This window comes from Sminthopsis crassicaudata, chromosome 6, assembly GCF_048593235.1.
Source record: "Sminthopsis crassicaudata isolate SCR6 chromosome 6, ASM4859323v1, whole genome shotgun sequence".
Taxonomy (NCBI): Eukaryota; Metazoa; Chordata; class Mammalia; order Dasyuromorphia; family Dasyuridae; genus Sminthopsis; species Sminthopsis crassicaudata.
This window is the reverse complement of record NC_133622.1, coordinates 121686861-121709230: the sequence shown is the minus strand read 5'-3', so window position 1 is coordinate 121709230 and position 22370 is coordinate 121686861. Positions and strand designations below refer to the sequence as shown.

The window sequence follows — 22370 nt, the reverse complement described above, 5'->3', positions numbered from 1 at the left end:
AGAAAATCAATTTTAAAACATGAAGGAAGTCAGTCTAATAGTTCCAGATTTCAAACTATATCGCAAAACAGTAATCATCAAAACAATTTGTTACTAGTTAAAAAAAAAAAAGTAGTAGATAAATGGAATAGATTAGATACATATGACATAGGTAAATGACTACAAATCTATTGTTTGATTAAATCCAAATATCTAAGCTTTGGGAGTAAGAATCCACAATTTGACAAAAATTGCTGGAAAAATGGGAATGCAATTTGTCAAAGAAAATCAGGCATAGACCCAGATCTTTCATGCTATACCTAATTAGGGTTGATAGACATATAGAATAATATCATAAATAAATTAGGGAGACATGGAAAAATGTATCTGTCAGATGAATATGGGAAGAATTTGTGATCAAACAAGATATAAAGAGCATCACAAGAAGTAAAATGGGCAATTTTGGTGACATGAAATTAAAAAGCTTTTGAACAAACAAAACTAACGCATTCCAAATCAGAAGGAAAACAGAAAACTGGGGAGGAAATTTACAGCAAGTGTCTCTGTTAAAGGTTTCATTTTTCATCTAAAAACTGAATCAACTCTATAAAAATTTTTTTCAGAAAAAAAGTTTTACAGTTTTCAGAAGAAATCAAATCTATCAACAGTCACATGAAAAAATGCTCTAAATCACTATTGATAAGAGAAATACAAATTAAAACAACTTGAAGATACTACCTCCCATTTATCAGATTGGCTAACATGATGCAAAAGGAAAATGATAAGTACTGAAGGGGACATGAAATAAATTGTGACACTAGTGTACTGTTACTGGAGTTGTGTTAATTCAATTATATAGAGAATAATTTTAAGAATTATGGTCAAAGGGCTAGAAATCTGTGTATGCACTTTGACTAGCAATACTATTAGAACCATCCCAAGAAAATTAAAGAAAAGGAAAAAGGACCTCTGTATAAATATATAAGTTTTTTTGTTTTTGTTTTTTGTTTTTTTTTGTGGTAGCAAAGAGTTGGAAATTGATGGAATGACCGTAATTGTGGAATAGCTAAACAAGTTATGGTATACGATTATGATGGAATGCTTTTGTTCTATAATAAATAATGAGCAGGATATAACCAAGATAATTCCAAGACTTCTGATAAAAAATGCAACTCTATTCTCTCTTTTGAGCTCCAATTCAACAACACAAATTCTCAAACAGAAGGTCTCCATAGATATCTCAAACTTCCCCATTTATATAATAACAAAAAATCTTCTTTTACCCTAAAACCTTTTCTTTCCCTAAACTTCCCTATTCTTGTTAGAGGTACCACCATCCTCATCATCACCATAAGCAATATGGCTAATATGAAAATATGTTTTGTATGACTTCACATTTTTCATTAATATTATTTGCTTGCCTTCTCAATGGCTGGGGGAATGATAAGAGAATTTGGAACTCAAATTTTTAAAATAAAAATAAATTAAAACAAAAAAAATACAATATTTATTGAATTGAATAGAAAGTTTATTTCTAAAGCATTATTCTTACTTTCCATTTCAGAAGAGGGACTCTCTCCTTTCTCATAATCATTTTTTGGTAAGAAAAAAATTCTATCATGAAAATTTCAGCAAAATTCAATGCAACTGTCCAGGATACATAAGAGAGGAAGGCTAGAGAGGGAGAAAAGGGAAAAAGGAAAATGTAAAGGGCTAGAACTGAACAGATGCAAGGTAATGTAGCACGTATGGCTAATTACCAATTGGACAATTCTCTACTAACATGTTTGGAGGATGACCCTACTTAATTAACTATTCTGTTCTGGCTGGATCCGTGGGTATGGACAAAGAAGGGGAAGTGAGATCAGTGGGTGGAGTAGGAGGAGGAGATTCATTCTTAGGTGGTAGAGAGAGAGGAAGGAGGTGGAGAGATTCTTAGATCTAATACCCTGAGAGCAACCCCAGAAGAACAAGAATAAAGACTTTTGCTAATCCTGATTCCAGCTGATTCTAAGATATCCAGGGTCACAACAGGAAAAAGAAAGAGGAAAGAGAAAAGGAAAGGGGAAAGGGAAAAAGAAAAAGGGAAGGGGGAAGGGAATGAAGAAGGGAAGAGGAAGGGAAAGGGAAAGGGAAAGGGAAAGGGAAAGGGAAAGGGAAAGGGAAGGAAAGAAGAACAAAGTTTTGCTTCTATCCACCATAAGGTAGATATATATATATATATATATATATATATATACATACACATATCACTTTAATGTCCCTTGCTTGGAAGAATGTGCTGAAACAGAGAAAGCTTCCCTCCTGCCATCTCTTTCATATGTAATCTGTGAGTCATAAAAGTCATAAAAGAGTTTGTCTTAAGGATTACAGTTGGCTTCAAAATTAACAGCTGACCTTAATTCTAGATTACATTTGCTCCTATATTGATAGGAGATAAGCAAATCACTTTTCAAAAGTTGAAGAAACAAATATGAATGTATGTTTACTATGTGATCAATAATAATAATAGGTAGCATTTATATGGCACTTTAAAATTTTAAAATGTATTAAGTATTATCTCATTCTGTCCTATTTATGAATATAGTTAGCCTTCATATGTAATTACAAATATTGTTAGAAAGACCAACCAGGAATAGCATATCCTATTACAGGCACATCAATATGCATGTCTAGAATCATGAATGTCTATTTTAGTTTTTATTATTATTGTTTTTTACTAATTTACTATTATTGTTTTTACTTGACATCTATTTAGGATTTTAAGATGTACAAATGGCTTTATATACATTACCTTATCTGGTTACTAATATCTTTGTTATACTATCTTTTTTATCACGGCTATGGTCACGATTTAACTTATCTATTCATAATTCCACATTTTTGTTTCATTGTAAAAATGATTTTTTTTCCTGATTACTACATGCTCAAACAATCTGACAGGTACTGTAAGTTTAAATTTCATTGCTACAAGTGAGTACTCAAATGGGAAACACAATTAAAAATAATGTGGAGTATGTAAGTGCCAGAAGTACTTATTCAAAATGCTCAATGGAACAGATCATTTTCAAAAGTGGGGTTGATATAAATCCTAATTGTTTAGAGCAGTACAGGGAATTCTAATTTAAACTGAGATGAAAATGAGTATAATTCCATTAGTAGCAGTACAATAGTGGGTCACTGATTTTTTACTCTCTGTTTAATTGTAAATATTTTGAGTTTATATATTTAAAACACAGTTCTTGCAAGTCTACAACATCTAAATTCTTTATTTAAAAAAAGTAAGAGTTTCCAGTGCTTTGAGGCTTAAGAGTTTCTTTACATAATTATCATTTTGTATGGCAAAAATACGAGTTGTGAAAGAGTCAGTTTAGCATTCATTATAAGGAAAAATCAACTTAGGAGCTTCCCTCACCATTATTTATTAGCTTTTAAATAATGGGAAATGATTGCCTTTTTTTTTTTTTTTTTTTTTTTTTTTTTTTTTTTTTTTTTTTTGCTTTTCATGGAAAATAATATTTGAAAGAAGAAAATTTGTACTTAAGTATGAATAATTTCTTTTAGCCTGTCATGCCTTAAGAATAATTCTTCTGTTTCTAATTATCTTTACCAGGGACAACAACAAAATTTAGACTCTAAAGCCACAATGAACTGAATATAAAACATTGTGAAACTATAGACAAATTTGCCTCATAATAAAAATAATTGTGGTCAGGATTATCCACTCTCTACACAGAGTAAAAGAATTTGTGCCACTGGAAAAAAAATTGAAGGAAAGTCTCTTCTTGCAAATGACACAGTACTCTTGTGACTCCTAAGAGAAGGTGTATACAAAATGACAAGGATGCCAAAGCTCAAAAAGTGTCCCAGGGCCACTCACAAGAAAGGTCAAACTAAATGAAAATGGTGCCACCCAGACACATTACAGCCCTTTTTGAAAAGGGATTAGAACCCTCGGGTTTTGCTGGTTATTTCAAAGCAGCATTTCATTATTCACACAAATCCCTCTTCATGCTTCTCAGCATTCCTGTCACCTGGACCCATTGTTAAGACCAAGAGTTTTTTTAGTCTTCAAAAAGGACCATTTTTAGAACTATTTCTGGAAATATGAATACCAAGTGTTTTGAAACCACCTTTATTGACTAAGGAAACAGCATCACAATGTTCCCAAGATAGAGTTCTTGTTATTCTAGACCCAGTGTCTTATCAGGCCAAAGAGCCTCAAAGAGGTCCTAAATCATCTAAGTAAATGTACATTATTAATCAGAGAAATGCAAATTAAGACAACTCTGAGATACCACTACACACCTCTCAGATTGACTAGGATGACAGGAAAAGATAATGCTGAATGTGGGAGGGGATGTGGGAAAACTGGGATACTGATATATTGTTGGTGGAATTGTGAATATATCCAGCCAATCTGGAGAGCAATTTGGAATTATGTTCAAAAAATTACCAAAATATGCATACCCTTTGATCCAGAAGTTTTACTACTGGGCTTATAACCCAAAGAGATCTTAAAGAAGGAAAAGGGACCTGTATGTGCAAAAATGTTTGTGGCAGCCCTTTTTGTAGTGGCCAGAAACAGGACGTTGAGTGGATGCCCATCAACTGGAGAATGGCTGAATAAATTGTGGTATATGAAGGTTATGGAATGTTATTGTTCTGTAAGAAATGACCAGCAGGAGGATTTCAGAAAGGCCTAGAGAGACTTACCTGAACTGATGCTGAGTGAAATGAGCAGGACCAGGAGATCATTATATACTTCAACAACAATAATACTATATGATGATCAATTCTGATGGATGTGGCCATCTTCAACAATGAGATGAACCAAATCAGTTCCAATAGAGCAGCAATGAATTGAACCAGCTACACCCAGTGAAAGAACTCTGGGAGATGACTATGCATAGAATTCCCAATCCCTCTATTTTTGTCCACTTGCATTTTTTATTTCCTTCTCAGATCAATTTTACATTATTTCAAAATCTGATTCTTCTTATGCAGCAAAATAACTATGGATATGTATACAGATATTGTATTTAACATATATTTTAACATAGTAGCAATTTAATTTAGCACTTACTAAATGTGAATTGACTGACTGTATACTGAATAACATTTGTTCTTTCAAGGGTAAATTTCTGATGTAGGCTTTTATCTGGTAACCTCAAACAGAAACTGATTTGTAAAATCGCTTGTAAAATTAAAAGGTCACACTAGATCAAAGCTTCTTAAATTTTTTCCACTTGCAACCTTTTTGCCAGAGAAATTTTTACATGACCCCAGATATACAAGTATATAAAATAGGTATACAAATCAAACATTTACTGATAACAAATCATAAAGAAATTTTTTACAATTCTTTAATGTACATATAATTTTATCATTTCTTAAAGACAAAAACAAATTTGCATACTAATGAGATGTATGTGCTTATTTATTTTTACATAAATTGTTAAACCTTGGCAGAATATTTGATACTTCTTATTGTTGCCAAATTTTTTGCAATCCCCATAATCTAGGACCTCATATGTGGTCATGACCCATAGTTTAAGAAACTTTGTACTAGATGACCTCTAAGATGACCTTTTAGCTCATGATTTTATGATTACATAGGAAAAAGTCTAAGGCATTAAGATGGAGTACTATACAAAGGCATGAAAAGTTTTGAAATGAATTAAGGAAAGCAACTGTTTGAGAGAACCAAAAGTTACATTTCAACAAGTAAAATTTAGTAGTTCATTGGGCTTAGAAACATTAAAATATATGTGAATATATATTAAAAGAGAAAATACAAATAAAGAAAAGAAAGTAAAATACTCACCCTCTTCTGGATTTACTGCTGCAGGCAAATTATTCCAATCAAGGGTCCAGTTGGGGCATGGATGGGGAGAAAACTTTGCCTCAATGCCTTTTTTCTAGAAAGTGAAAGATGTCTTTTCCACATCAATATATTAAAATATTGTATATCTTACACTGTCAATGCAGGATTGCCTACATTAATAAAAGGAAGTACAAACAGTCCGAGATAACAAGTAACTGAAAGATAATTTATAAGATGATTTATGAGAACATTTGTATTTTTTCCCTAATTATTTTTTGCTTAGGCTAATATTAAAATTAGTGCAAATTTTCTGAGAATGCACTGATGGCAGGAATGTTCTATCTAAAAACATCTTTACTAACAGGGTGAACCAAGATAAGGATAAAATGTATTGGGGAAAAAAAAAATAAAAAACTGACTATCATGTGGTTTTGCAAATTAGTAACACAAGAAGGCAACCTAAGGAGGACTTGATAGTGTCCCAGGCAAGGTCTCTGCCTTTAAACAATCTTCTCCAACTACCCTGCATTCAATTTAACAATAAGAGATATTTTAAGGTCTAATAGAATATATAGGAATCACCAGCTAAAAAGTAAATTCCCTTGGGAAAGGTAAACATTACCAGTCTTTTACACCTTAGTGTGAGTTAGATTGTGGATTTATTTCCTGGAAACATTAAGATTAACTGAATAAAACATTCTGAAATGAATGAGAAAGTAGGTGTGGGGCAGCACCTAGAGTGGGGTATATTTTGTTAAGAGTTTAGAAATAAAAAGACAGACTTTTAAGTATGGTAGGTCAGGTGCAATGTTACTATTGGTAATCAATGGATGTGGAAACGCTAAGAAACTAAAAAGGTAAAACCAAAAGGAACTGTAGGATCTACAAGGAGAAAAGACCCAAATACATTTTTTCTTAATTAACGACTATACAAATTTAAAATGACTACAGAGATATTATACACACACACACATTTATCAGCTTACATAAATAATATATATCAGCTTTTAATGTCTAAATATTTAATATTGATCTGACATAAAAAAGTAACAAAAATATTCAGCAAGAAAAATAATAAAATATGTATTAATATAAATAAATAATAATGCCAAAGAATAATAAATAGTAATGCCAAATAGTTATATTACAGTTAAATTATTCTCATATCAGAGCCTACTTTTGAAATTAAAATTTGGCATCTATACTGAAAATAAACATAAAAGTCAAACAGTGATCCAAAATGATAAAAATTTAGCGCTTATGAGAATATCTAGTTTGATAAAAAGAATAGGTTTGGAGCTGGAACCCAAGTTTCATGACTGTTGGTTCAGTGATCTTCTTTCATCATTATTAAAACAGCTACCACTTTAAAGAAGGAAATGAAGAGTTTCTTTCCTATTTTGACAAAATTTTACTACCTTTTAAATATATAATTCACTGACTATTGTTAAAATTTATTTTTATTTATTGCTTTTTATCCATTTACAAATTAATTTTATGCACAGAAAATGTGAACTTTTTTGGGTTCAAAATGTGAACATTGGGTTCCTGTATGCAACTGGCAAGCACAACAAAGCCAAAGCAAAATTATACAATTTTCTATTGGTCCAAAATGAATCACTAAATAAAAATTTTCACATTTAGCAATTAATAGCTACAGATGAATATAAACTTCATTGGGCAGATATATGAAAATAACACTAACCAAATTAATTTTTCTGAGAATGAACCATTTTCATATTCCCCAGGAGACTAAAAGGCAAACAGTTTTATTCCTGGATATTCTCTAATCGATATGACAATATGAAAGCCAATCAAATCCAAGATATTACTTTTATGGTGTCATCTAAATTTTTAAAAATTACTAAACATGGTTTTTACTAATGAATGAACTGAATAGAGCATAAAAAGCTTAGCTGCAGGACATAGTGATAGCATCAATTTCAAGGGACATTAACCTTGGGTTTCCCAGCCTATGTGATAGACACCATCATCCTCTAGCTTCATTTTTATCATGAGATTCAGATTAATGATACTAAATTACTTCACAGAATATCCACAATTCAAATAAATCCTCAACTAATCTTCAAGTCAATAGAAAAATATTTTTTTTCTTGCATTCTTTGAGGGTAACAAAAATAAAATAAAAAATGAAGGAAAATGATTCAGCTCTATGGAAAGTAGGAAGAACTTTGAAGTTGCAAGTAGGGACCTAGGTTCTGGCACTATCTGTCAATAAAGTCTACAGTCCATTGAGTCTGTTTCTTCATTTGAAAAATGAGGGAATTTAGCCAAATGTTCTTTCAGGTCCCATTTCAGCCCTAGATCTTATAAACAATAAATAGCTTTGTTAACACTTACAATGTAGTATTAGAAACAATTTATAGAAATAAAACTTTTTAAAAATAAAATACTGAATTAAAAAAAAAAAAAACACTAGCAGACATCTTGAAAACTGAGCTCATTTACTACCTATTACTGGGTTTTCATAAGCCTGCTGACCACTAATCAATCAGTAAAGCATTTATTAAATGCTTACTAAATGCCAAGCATTATCCTAAGTGCAGGGGATACAAAAGAAATAAGAAACTGTCCCTATGATCAAGGAGCCCACATTCTAATACCATAAAAAATGACTATAGCCAATCTTGCAACAAGAAATTTTCAGATGAAAACAATATAGCTGATTAAGTTGATTACTTATAGGATTATTAGGTTATATATTCAGAGTGGAATACAAGAATGCAAGGGAAGAAACAAACGAAAGAAATATGAAGGAAGGAATATAAGAGACTGTGGAGAAAGAAAGGGAGGAATGAAGGAAACTTAATATAAAATACTTTTGTACGTTTAAGGAATACAAAATTTGGTGAAAGCAAAAGAAAAATCAAAAAATTTGTAAAAAGTAACCAAGATTAACATTTTAACTACCAATAAGAGTAAAGCCAACAAAAAATTTGGTATGGGGAGGAAGAGGTCAAAATGTTCATCAAGAGAATGCAAACATTTTCAAAGATTAAGACTTTGAAAGCATAACTATTTAATTACCATTAGTTTGGAAATAGTTGGCCGTGGTCCTCCTATAAAATGCAAGCAGTCTTTCCCCTCCATTTTAGGACTCTCACTTAAAATTGGTGGCTGCTTATCCAAGATGGGTAGGAGGTCTGATAACTGAAGAAACTGTAGCCTGCATTTAGCTGCAGCTCTTTTTACTCCAGGAACTTCCTGAACTTTCTGGTACCAAGAAGCTATCCGAGGTAAATGTGCGAGAATTCCACAGAACTTCTTCCAAATGTGAGCCTTAAAGGAAAAGTAATAACACTTAATGTCACTTTCTAGACGTGTATTACTTAATAGAACAAAATGAAGACAATTCCAACAACTGGTTATCCCACTGATCCTATTTCTTCATCTGTAAAATGAGGGGGGTGAACTAAATGATCTCAAAATTTCCTTCTAATCCTAAATCTGAAATTGTAATGATTCTTGGTATGCTAAGAGAAATCTTATTTTGAAAGGACTAACATTTAAGAGTCAAAAACTATCTGTTAAAAACTGGAAATACACATTTCCTAAACTTTTTTTTTTTTAGAAAACTAATTTTTAAAGCACAATGGGGAAAAAAACCTAAAGAATTTTTTATTGTAAATAAGTTGAAAATATTTCAAAATACATGTAAAGATAATTTTCAGCATTCATGAAACGTTGTATTCTAATTTTTTCTCCCTCCCTACTTCTTTCTTCCCCTAGATAGCTAATAATCCAATAACTGCAAACATGTACAAATTTCTAAATATATTTCCACATTTATCATGCTGCATACAAAAAAATTGGATCAAAAGGGGAAAAAAGGAGAAAGAAAAAACAAGCAAGCAACAAATAACAACAATACAAAATGTTTAAAATACTATATTGTGATCCACATTCAGTCCTTTCATTGTTGAAAAGAGCCAAGTCCACCACAGGTGATCGATCATCACTTAATCTTCTTGTTGCAGTTAGTTCTTCTCACTTCACTTATCATCAGTTCATACAAATCTCTCCAAGCCTTTCTTCTGAAATCAGCTTGTTCATTGTTTCTTATAAAACAATATTAATTCTATTACATTCATGTATTATAACTTATTCACCATTCCCCAATTGATGGACATTCATTTAGTTTCTAGTTCCTTGCCGCCATAAAAAAAAGGGCTGTTATCAACATTTTTGCATATATGGGTCTAAAGGATGTTTTAAAGAAATTCCCCTGTAATTTGCTACAAAAAAAGAAATCTGGAAAATCCATGTTGTCCTAGCAACCTTTTCAGAATTTCCTTTTGCAATACCAGTAGCTAAATAGACAGCCCGGGTGGTCACTGAACTCCTTATATAAGCATTTGCAATTATGGGTGTGCCACAAGCAATAAAAACAGACAATGGACCTGCATATACTTCTAAACATTTTGCACACTTTTGTGCACAGTATCAGAATTTACACATCACTGGCATAACTTAATAACATAATAATACGTTAATAACATAACATAATTCTCAAGGACAAGCAATAGTAGAGAGGAGAAACAGAGACATCAAGATGCTCCTGCAAAACCAAAAGAAAGGGGGAGCCACAGGTAACCCTAGAGAACTTTTAAATGTAGCTCTTTATACAATTAACTACTTGATTTTTGACAAAGATGCATTGGCTCCACAGACAGGTTTTATAACCCACCAGAAGGTCATGTGTCCAGTTTGAGCAGCTCCACTATCTTTAGATAATCACCAGGTGATGTGGAAAGACCCAGAAAGTGGGGAATGGAAGGGACCAGATAGACTAACCATTTGGGACAGAGGGTTAACTTGTATTTCAACAGATGGAGAAGGAACCCTTTGGGTGTAACTGCCTTATCTACGTAGCAGAGAGAGATAGAAAAAGAGAAGATCCTTAAAACAAATGAGAAGACAAAAAAAAAACATCAGATGGTTCCATTGCTGACTGTGCCCACTACTGAAAGAGCCTGGCAGTTAACCCTATTTGTATGACAACACATAAACAGCAAAAATAATTGTCAATGAGACTGATGCAGAACTTCAAAAACTGCAGGAATCATTGGATTCCCTGACACATGAAGTGATGGACAATAGATTGGTTTTGGACTATCTCTTGGCTGCTGAAGGAGGTGTATGTGTGGTTGTGAATTAATAGTTATTTTCTACATCTTCCTTCTGGGACTTATGAAAATCTTTATAGTATTTTGTTTATTCATATTGTTTGTTATGGCTCAATGTCTGGTTCAGTTCCCCATCTCCCCTAAAAGCTCTCAGGTTTCCTGAGAAGTCAGGACTGTGACAACCTGTATTGTGATTGAAGCAGAGTGATATCAGGTAGCACTCTACATACAATAGCAAGTTGTTTATGTGGTTCCACGTGTGCAGTACATACTTAGTGCATGTGCAGTGTTGCTTTGGTTATATAAGGGGTACATAAGGGTGAAAGAACTGGGAATAAACAGATTCCATATTTTAACCATCCTCAGGTGTTAGGTTCCTTACTAGGTAGTAAGTTGGTACTTAACAATTCTCTAGCTCAGAATTCACACCTTTAGTTCACACCTTTAAAAGGAGTTTACACCTTTAGACTTCTGAAAGGAGTTTACAGGAATTTGAAGGAATTAACACCTTTACAGAAGCTACCTCATTGGTCTGTAAGGAGTTCCCACAAGCCCATGGATTACCCACAAGTCCATTTTCTGGGAGGATTTAAGGAGCCAGGATTCAGGAAGAAGAGAATTTGAGATTCTACTGTGGTGCTTACTGGGGACACTTGGACAAGAGCAGATTCACAAGAACTAAAGGAAAAGCCTGCTCATGGAGCAGGATTGACTTCCAGGAAACGCACAATCCCACACTCTTGGAGGCAGAGCCTGATTCATTCCCACATCTACCTTCATGCTGACTGGAGGGAGCTAGAGACTGAAGCTGGCTGGAAACATTCTGACAGGAAAAGATTCAAGACTTTAAAGGCCACAATATAATTTCTGGACTTTAACTCCTGGTTGCATTTTGGGGATTACTGGTACTGGAAGTAAAACTAAGGCTGCCCCCAGAGCTCCCCAAGAGATCCTGCCTCCCAAAGAAGGATCACAATCTAGAGACAACAGAACACTACACTCTTCATCATGTCTTACTTCATCACTCCTCCATTAAGTTGGTATGTTTTTTACCTCGGCACTCTAGAAAGGGGGCTCTAGAAAGTGGGACACAGCATGCCTCAAATAAAATTCTGGAGTGGCAGAGTAAATGAAAGGTTATTTTAACAATGACCATCATCCCAGCCTATAGTTTTGGACTATGACAGAGACAAACTATTTTAAATTAACTACTTATAATTGTTCCATAAGGAATATTATTTCAATAGCTAGAACTATGGATTTTTAGGATTTAAGTCAAGTGAGATCTTAAAGATGATCTTTATACTCCTAAAAAAAAATTTTTTTTTTGAGGCTGGGGTTAAGTGACTTGCCCAGGGTCACACAGCTAGGAAGTGTTAAGTGTCTGAGACCACATTTGAACTTGGGTCCTCCTGACTTCAGGGCTGGTGCTCTATCTATCCACTGCGCCACCTAGCTGCCCCCTATACTCCTAAAATTTAATGACGATTTTTCACAGAGTTTTTGTTTATGTGCTTTATTAGAAATAAAAACACCTGAATATTAAGGTAAAAATAGTTTTGACCTCATAGAACCCCTGAACCATCCTTTGGAGAACTGTTCCATGAGTCTAAGCCTCTCATTTCACAGACTGAACAAATGCAGAGCAGTGAAGTCACTTGTCCAAAGGCATATAGGAGCTGTCAGAGCTCTAAATCTAGTGTCCATACCATTAATGACACATGTCATGCATGAAAGAAGGTGCATAAAAAAAGGAAAAAAGAATTTTTTAAAAAGCAAAATTAAAAGAGAATGGCAATTCAAGAGAGATAATTTTAAGCAGCACCTTTTCTGTCAAAAATGGCCCTTACCATCTTTCTACTGACTAGTTCTTTTTTCCCTAGTGCTCCTGTCAATGTCTCTGTATGAAACACTAGATGCTGTTGCCATAGAAACGGTTATAATGTCACAAATAGAAGATTACGACTTGTGATTATAAACAAGAGTAAGAAGTTCAGACTGTATAAAGTTTCTCCTAGTGATAACTAGTAATTATTAGTACAGAATCAAAAGCTTGAAAAAAATTTTAAAATTATGAAGCTTTACCATATACATTTGAAATTAATTTTATTAAACTACTAGATTTTTATTTAAGAACTTTTATTATTAAATCATACTGGTCATTAAAGTCAAATGTGATTATCAATAATAACTGAATTAACAATAAAATACAACACTGAGAAGAGTGTAATCACTATAAATTTCATGAATGTCCTTTTCATTCCTTTGTATTCTTTGATGTGTTTAATGCAGTGCCTTCAATATAGCAATTCAAAAAATGTTGTATTGACTTTTTTTTTGAGAGGATAAGATAATAGTGCAAGAAGCATGACTCTGATTCATAACAAAACTATAGACACAGGTCATAATGGCCGAGTGGATAGAGAGCTGAACTCAGAGTCAGGAAGTGCAAAGTTGAAGTTTGTTTGCCTCAATTTCCTCATCTGTAAAATAAGATAAAGAAATAGCAAACAATTTTTGCCAAGAAAATTCCGAATGAGGGTAACAAAGAGTTAAGATGAGACTAAAATGACTAAACTACAACAAACTTACCCTGGAAAAAGAAAGTTCCTTTATATAGCAATGAAATCACAATTCTATTAAAAAGAAAACACATGTATAAATATATATTGTGTATATGTGTATGTATGTTTACATACAAACACATATACACACACATCAGAAGTTTTTGCCATGCAATAATCACAAATTATTAAACATATACTAAGTACCATTGAGAAGATTGGAAACTATAAAAGAGTATCTCAGCCTTCAAGGAATTTTTAAACTAATGGAATATCTAGCATTTAGAGAACACTTATTATGTATCAGACAATGTGCTGAGCACTTTACAAACATTATTTTATTTGACCTTCACAACAATCTTGGAAGTAGATGCTTTTATTATCCCATTTTACAACTGAGGAAACAGAGACAGAAAAAAGTTAAGTGGCTTGCCCAAAGTCACAAAGCAAGTAAATATTTGAGGTTAGCTTTGAACTCAAGTCTTCCTGTTTCTAGGTCCAGTGCTTTGTCCATTTAGCCACCTAAGCGATAATCATAAAGAGTAATCATGGCTTCTTTGAGAACAGGTTATATCAGAGGTAACCAGCTTACTAAAGGAGTGATAAGGAGAAATGTTGATAATGTAAACTCTTTCTTTAAAAAATGAAAAGCTGTATTTCAAATGATAGAAAGTTTCTTTTTGAAAAAATCTAAGGTGAATATTTTTTAAAAAAAAAAGAAATATGGAATTATGATTTATGGAATTAGGACCTACGACTGCCAAGGAAAAGTAGGAAAAAAATATAGAAGGGTAGAGAACATTAAGGTAGGATGCATATTGTTCATAGCTATTATCTTAAAAGTTGTAGTTCTGAAAACTATTTTAAAAGTAAAATCAACAGAGATATAGTTACATAGGCCTATAATCTCTTCTCCCTAGGAAGCTAAAACTAGCAGATCTTTTGGACTTGGGAATTTTTGGTGATATGGTATCCAAGCTAAGTTCAGTTAGACATTAATATTGACACCACACTGCCTCAGGAAAAGTAAAGAATCCCAAGTTAGAAAATGGAGCAGACCAAAATTTTCACTCTAATCAGAGTGGAACCAAGATTGAGTAGCCCCGATCTGTCTAGCCTTGGTGAGAGGGAAAGAAAGTCTGAAAATTAATATTTTTAAAAAAAAAATCATGGAACAGTAAAACACAAGGTAGTTTTAAAATATCACTTAGCTAAATAATCTCATGTAGAAAAGTAGGGGCCAACTGATTTAAAAGGAAATATAAGTGGTTTGTTCATGGATGGTAATTTCCAAAGGAATTTCGTTGGGTATTAGGATGAACAATGATGCAATTAATCGTATGTATGTATGTATGTATGTTTGTGTGTGTGTATGTGACTCATTTGGTTGTCACCCAAATATTATATATGATTAAGTGTTTTCATACAATAAGCATAAAATACACATTTGCTGAACAAATTTGTAAGAAGCAATTCAGAAAGATTGTGAATGTTATTTATAAAATGCTGGTTGATGATGAATGTAAACCCAATGGCACAATTGTACATCAAAGTACCCATATTGAAAATGAAGTCTCTTTTTATTTACCCTTCTCTCCATATATGAATATAATAAAGCATAGAGTATGTCCATTTGCTTATATTACCTTAAGTATCTAGCAAAAGACATTCATTGTGTTAAGGAAAAAGTTCAAAAAAAGTACCTCCATGGTAAAGATGTTTTAGTAAAAGAAAAGTCATACAGAAATAGCAGATGATGACAAATGAACTGTGTTAGCAAAACACAAAGCACTATATGACGTCTAAAAGGGAAACTCATTATTGACAGTGTGAATCAGGGAAGGAAGAAGTAGCATTTGAATAAAACTTCAAAGAATAAGTGGGAAGTCAACAGTCTTAGAGAAGAAAGAAATTTTAGGTATAAGTAATACAGTGTAATAATGATAATAACAGCAATAGTAATAACAATAATAGCACTCAGTGCTTAAGATTTGTAAAAACCCTTTACAAGTATCTTATTTTATTCTTACAATAAGGAAATTGAGGTTGTAACTAGCCAAGGGCCATATAGTTAATAACTCTTTAAGGTTGAACCATCTTCAAACATATACTGTCTTCTTTGCTGGATTTTCTTCCACATCATGTCTGCTAATATTTCTCCTCATTCTCCACCCAGGCTCTGACCTGGACTCTTTTCTCTTCTCTTTGAACACTATCGCACTTGGTTGTCTTGTCTGCATCTCCGGTCTCAATTATCATCTCAATACAGATGGTTCAGGTGTTCTTGTTCAACCCTAACCTCTTGCTTAACTCTTCAACTGCCTATTAGACAGCTTAAACTCAACATGTCCAAGATCAAAGTCATCATTTTTCCTCCACAAATTCTTGCCCTCATCTGTACTTCCTGTTACTATTAAGGATACCACTATACTGTAACTTAGGCATCATCCTCAACTCCTTACTCTCTTCTTTGCCCCATACCCTGCCTCATATCCAATCAGTTAAGTCCTCTTTTCATAATATCTCTTGTATATATCACCTTCTCTCACTGCAACCATCCTTGTGCAGGCCCTTATCCCTTCTTGCCTAGATTACTGCCAAGTCTGTCAACTGGACTACTTCGCTTAAGTCTTTCCTCACTCTAGTCTATCCTCTACTCAGCTGCCAAAGTGCCAATGACCATGTCACCTACTTTACATATATTCTTTTTATTAAAATTCAATCACTCTAGTGATATTAGCCTCCTTTTCCTGAGATTCCATCTCTTGACTACTCTATATTCCAGTGTATTCAATAGTTGTCCCCTATTCCTGGAATCTTTCCTTCCTTAGATTTTAGTTCTTCTGGCCTTCTTCAATTCTTAGCTAAAATCTCACCATCCATAAACAGTTTTTCCTAGACCTTCTTAATCTTAGTTCCTTCTTTCTGAAACTACTCTTTATTTATACTATATTTATTTTATTTATATATCCCTGTTTTCATGTTGTCATTTTACACCATGTCTATAATAAAATATAAATGAATATGTGACCTAAATATAAAAAGTCTTACTGTTTTTTTAAATTAGAAGAATGAAGAGAAAAAAGATGACAATTCCACCTAAATTAACTTATTTATTGAGTACCATATCAATCAAGCTACCAAAAATTATTATATAGAGCTAAAAATAATCAATAAATTTCATCTGGAAGAACAAAAGTTCAAGAATACTAAGGAAATGGGGGGAAAAAAACTGAAAAGTGAAGTAAAGTTAGCCTAACAATATCAGGTCTCAAACAGTATTATAAAGCAGTAATAATCAAAACTGATACAGTGTGAGTTATTGGTCTATAGTTTCTACCAAGCTGCTTTCTAATTTTCCCAGCAGTTTTTGCCAAACAGTATCAAAACCTTTGATTTTTGAGTTTTACTAATGGGAGCAGCCAGTAGTGTGATGGATAAAGTGCATCAAAAAGTAGAGTCAAAAAGCCATCTTCCCAAGTTCCGATCTGGTCTCTGACCAATTGTCTGGCGCCATTATAGTCTATAGATCTAAGAGTTCTGGAAGCTTCTGCTGGCAATTCCATTTCCCTTAAAGCCTATTGTTGGCTTCCTGAGATACAAGACTATGCTGCTGCACTCCATTCTTATCCCCAGTGAGACAGACCTTTCTTGCTAACTTCAGAATTCACTTTGAGGTGTTATTTTAAAGTTGTTTGAAGGGGAATATAAAAGAGCTCAGATGAGTCCGTGGGTCTTTACTCTGCCATCAATAAATAAATCACTTTAGAAACATCCCTTTTCTTCCGATCCTCCCTTCCTCTACTATTCTCAATAATGAAATTTAAGAAAGGAGAAAGAGGAAAGGAAGCAAGTATAGGTAGTCTTAAGGATTTTAGTCACAAGAAAAAGGGAGATGACTATATGGCAAAAGCTATAAGGGATGATTAGCTCAAGAGAGGATTTTTCTGAGGATGAAGAATGTTTATAGGCATGTTTATTAGGCAGTAGGAAAAAAAATGATAGGAAGAGACTAAAGGTAAGTGAAAGAATAGGGTTCAAAGAGACACAATCTGGTGGAAAAGATGGGCCTCACAGCAAAACAAGCAGATAAGCTAGTAAGAGGTAAAAAGATAACTTCAGGTAGCATAAAGTAAAATCCTAAGGCATTGTCTTGTACTTTTCAATCTATAAACTAAAATGCAGTGCTTGTTTTTGAATTTTTTTCTTAAATCTAACTCCAATTAATGGATTCAAATCCCACCTCGGATATATATCTTGGGAAGTGAACAAGTCCCTTCATATCTCAGTACCACAGACAACACTATAAGAATATAAATTTGGGAAAAGGCACTGATCTGTATTGATAGAGGAGGCACCTTTATTGCTGAGAGTTCTCCAAAGGAAATAATAAGAAACCCCACAGGTTGAGGGCATATCATTGGCAAACAAATGAATTACTAAAAGAAAATCTCAAACCTACTTAAAGCTGAAAAAAAAAAGAAAAATTAATGAGAATGAATGTAATTTTTGAAAGCTGAAATGAAAGGATTTAATCAGGAAGTAAAATCGAAGTGGGAGCTGTGACAGGTGAAACATGAAATGACTGAAGAAATAAAGATTTGATCTTCCAAGCATATCAATTTATTAAGCAATGCAAGCCAATTACCTAACAAAGGAGGAATGGACCTCCTCAGTTTAAACCTGGATCTTGAATACAATGGATGACAGACAATGACAGATTAACAACAATGAAATAAGAACAATTAATTAAAAGGAAACAATACATTAGGTAATCTGAATTCTAACTGGATAAAAGACTAGACACTTTCCAACGTGTAAGGAACAGGTATGATTTCTTGTAATTAGAAAAGGATGTGATCTGTAAACAATCAAAAGAACATAAAAACAATACCTGGTTGATCAGTATAGGCTCAGCTTTCAGATAAAATAATAAGAATTGCTTGAGATTTACAATTGTGAGAAAACTCCTTGCATTAATCTTTGGGTTTGACTGGGTTTTTGGTCAGCATAACCCAGGGTCCTTAGTTAAGGATCTATGTGTTCCAGTTCCACAATGCTAGGTTCAAAAACTACAATAAGGTTTTCTCTTAATTCTCACAACTGTATTAAATTTTATCACAGGACAGAATGCAGCTCAAGGAATGTGGGACCTTAGGGATGAGAGGTACTGAGGCACAGGCGAGTTCTATATGGAGATGGGGCATAGGCCCAAGAGGCAGTGTCTAACCCTAGGTACTATTTTTCCCTCCTTAGAGTTCTCGAAGCCTAGCACCACGCCTCCTTCCAGGTTTCTAGAGGCCCTCCCCGTCCCCCAGATCTTCAGGGGGGTATAAATATATGTTATCTAAAAATAAAGTTCTCTTTCACTTTACCCCTACCTCCTGGTCGGTCTGTCTCTGTAAGTGTGGCCTAGCCATGCTTCCGACGGGTGGGCAGTTAGAGTAGCTCTAAGGGGAGCTACAAAGTTAGAGTAGCCTAAAGGGGGACACAACACTATATTATTCAATATTGTATCAGAAATCCTGGAAATAACAATAAGAGAAGAAAAGGAAGGAATCAAAATGGCAATGAGGTAATAAAACCATCTCTTTTTGTAGTTGATATGATGATATATTTGGAAAATTCTAAAAATTTCACTAAAAAGTTAATTGAAACAACAATTTTTGCAAAGTAGCAGGATATAAAGTAAACCTACATAAATCATCTACATTTCTATATATATCACCAACAGGACCCTGGAGAAAGAGATGTTTAGAGATACCCTATTTAAAATTACTCCAGACAGTATAAAATGTCTTGGAATACCCCTGCCAAAACAAACCTAGGAACTACATGAGAAAAATAATTAAGAAAAAAAACTTTTTATAAAAATAAAATCAGATTTAAATAAATAGGAAAATATTAATTGTTCATGGATAAGCAGGGCCAATATAATGAGAATTCTCATTTTAATAAGCTAATTATCCAATGCCAACTCAATTAAATTACCAAAAATTAATTTTACTCAACTGAGAAAAAAATAACAAAATTCATTTGAAAGAAGGAAAGATCAAGAATATCAAAGGAAAGGGGCAGCTAAGTGGCACAGTGGATAGAGAGCACCAGCTCTGAAGTCAGGAGGACCTATATTAAAATCTAGCCTAGACACTTCCTAGCTGTGTCATCCTGGGCAAGTCACTTAACCCCAATTGCCTCAGCAAAATAAATAAATAAATAAACACACACACACACACACACACACACACACACACACACACACACACACACACACACACACACACAGGAACCTCCCAAAAAAATGTAAAGGAAGGAGATTTAGCTGTATTAAATTTTAAATTAATAAGGCAGTAATAACTACTAATAATTAGTAATAGATAGTAACTATCTGGTACTGAATAAGAAAAAGGTAAATCAGTGGAAAAGAATAGACATACAATTTCCAGAAGCAAATGAATATAGTAATCTAGTGTTTGACAAATATGAAGATTTAAATTATTCGAATAAAAATTCATTATTCAGTAAAAATTTGGAAAGTTGGAAAGCAATATGGTAGAAATTGAGCATTGATCAATATCTTAGACCATTTACCAAGATATGGCCAAAATGGATATATGACCTAGATATAAATTTCTTTTACAAAAAAATAAATAAATAAAATAAAATAAAAAATAGAAGAACAAGTAACATATTACCTACCAGACTTATGGAAAGATAAACAATATATGAACAAATGAAATAGCATTGTGAGATGTAAAATTGATAATTTTGATTATACTAAATTAAAAAGCTTTTTGTACAAATAAAACCAATGTAGTAAGGATCAGAAGGAAAGCAAAAACTGGAAAAAAAAACATTTTATACTTACTTAAAGATCTCATACTTCAAATATACAGAACTTTGTAAAATCTATGAGAATATATGTCATTCCCCAACGAATAAGCAAAGGATTTGAATAGGCAAATTTCTGATGAAGAAATCAAAATAATTTAGTCATATGAAAAAATGTTCTAAATAATAATTAGAGAAATGCAAATTAAAACAACTTTTAAATTAAATGCAAATTAAAACAATTACTTTATAACTATCAGATTACCTAAAATGATAGATGAAAATGACAAATGTTGGAGGGGATATAGAAAAATTGGGATGTAATTCATAACTGGAGAATCTGTGAGGGGATCTAACTATTTTGGAGTGTCATCTGGAATTATGCCCAAAGACTTATTAAAATGCAATGACCCAGCAATACTACTCTTAGGTCTGTTTCTCAAAATGATTAGGGAAAAGTAAATGAATCTCTATGTTCTAAAATATTTATAGCAGCTCTCTCTCTGTAGTAGCAAAGAACTAGAAATTTCAGGGCTATCTATCAACTGGGGAATGGCTAAAGAAATTGTTATACATTTGTGATGAAATATTACTTTGCTATAAGAAATGATAAATTTGATAATTTTAGAAAAACATGGAAAGACTTGTACAAAACAATAAAGAGTGTAACAAGCAGAACCAAAAGAACTGTGTATACAATAATAACAATATTGTTTTAAGGAGAACACTGAGTTCTTCTTAAATCATTAAATCTTCTCAAATTATTCTATTATAAATACTCAAATTAACTACAAAGGTCCTATGAAAGATGTTATCTACATCCAGAGAAAGAACTGACACACATATACATGTACATGTGTGTGTGTATTTATATATAGATGTATTTATGTCTAAAGGTAGTCATCTCTAGAATGGGGAGGGAGAAACAAAAACAAAGTAAATTTAAAAGGAATAATAAGTTGTACATAAGAGATCTGTAGTTTCAGTGCAAGTTTTTTTTAAAAATTCCATTTTATTATGGAAATGCTTGCTTTATTAAGTTCAGAGTAAAAAACATTAAATTTCTTAAGACAAAACACTTTATCAACTACTTATTGCAATAGTTGATTCTGTAAATATTTTTTATCCATTTTTTAAAACAACAATTAAGATAACGATTATTTCCTCTGGTGCCTTTTTGTACACTTTTTACAAATGTAATTTTTTTTTTTTTTTACAATTTGTAAATTTTTGTAATTTTTCACAACTGTAAATTTTTTACAATTTTATCAGATGCTTTCTAAGAATATGATATTATCCCTAATGAAACAAAAATACTTGTCCTGACCAGGTAATAGGTACCTGTCACAGTGGGCTCTATACCTACCATTCCTGATACCATTTAAATTAAATTGTTTATACCTTTCCCAACTCTACAAAAATAGAAATGTCTAAAGTAGCCTTACCAGAAATTGATGAATACAGGGCAAAAGGACTAGATCAGCAAGGGTAAAATAAAGTCCTTCTGCAAAAAGGTGGTCCAGAGGTGGCAAGTCTGAGGTTTGCATTTTCCTTATGTGTACAGGTTCCCGAATGGTCTCAGAAGGAGCTTCCTCAACTTTGAGTCTAGATAATGCCACCATGAGTTCTAAGCTCTTTGCAGGAGGCTTGGCACTTTCTCCAAGTGCTCCTTGGTGCCAAGAGTCAGTACTCTGTTTGGATCCCTCTGCCTCCTGCTGCTTCTTTAGCTTTTGCCTACGAATTTTGTCATCATTATGCACTCTCACAGGCTCCCTGAGCTTCTTCTCCAGTTGCAGTATTTCCTCTGGGATTGGGAGCTCTAACTCGGGAGATTCACTTAGGAACTTTTCCACAGCCAGTGGAATGCTGAGCTCACAGAGTCTGGTCCACTGACTAACCTGTAAGAAAAGAAATACTATAAAATGAATCTTGAGTAGTAAAAGACTAAGATAAAGAAAAAGACAAACCAATTCTGAGGAGTTGCAGAGTATATCTACATCAGATTTTAAAAGCAAAGAGTTA

General features: G+C 33.1%; 1 protein-coding gene across 5 annotated transcripts in view; it reads right to left on the bottom strand.

Moving 5' to 3' along the window:
* GSTCD (glutathione S-transferase C-terminal domain containing) overlaps positions 1-22370 on the bottom strand; it is a 168406-nt gene that overhangs the window by 135160 nt on the left and 10876 nt on the right. For all 5 annotated transcript variants that reach the window (XM_074273908.1, XM_074273911.1, XM_074273912.1 and 2 more), the window contains 3 exons: positions 21794-22246; positions 8855-9106; positions 5807-5900 (listed from right to left, as the gene is read on the bottom strand). In XM_074273908.1, coding sequence (XP_074130009.1) covers positions 5807-5900; positions 8855-9106; positions 21794-22246 — 799 coding nt within the window. The remainder of the gene's footprint in view (positions 1-5806; positions 5901-8854; positions 9107-21793; positions 22247-22370) is intronic.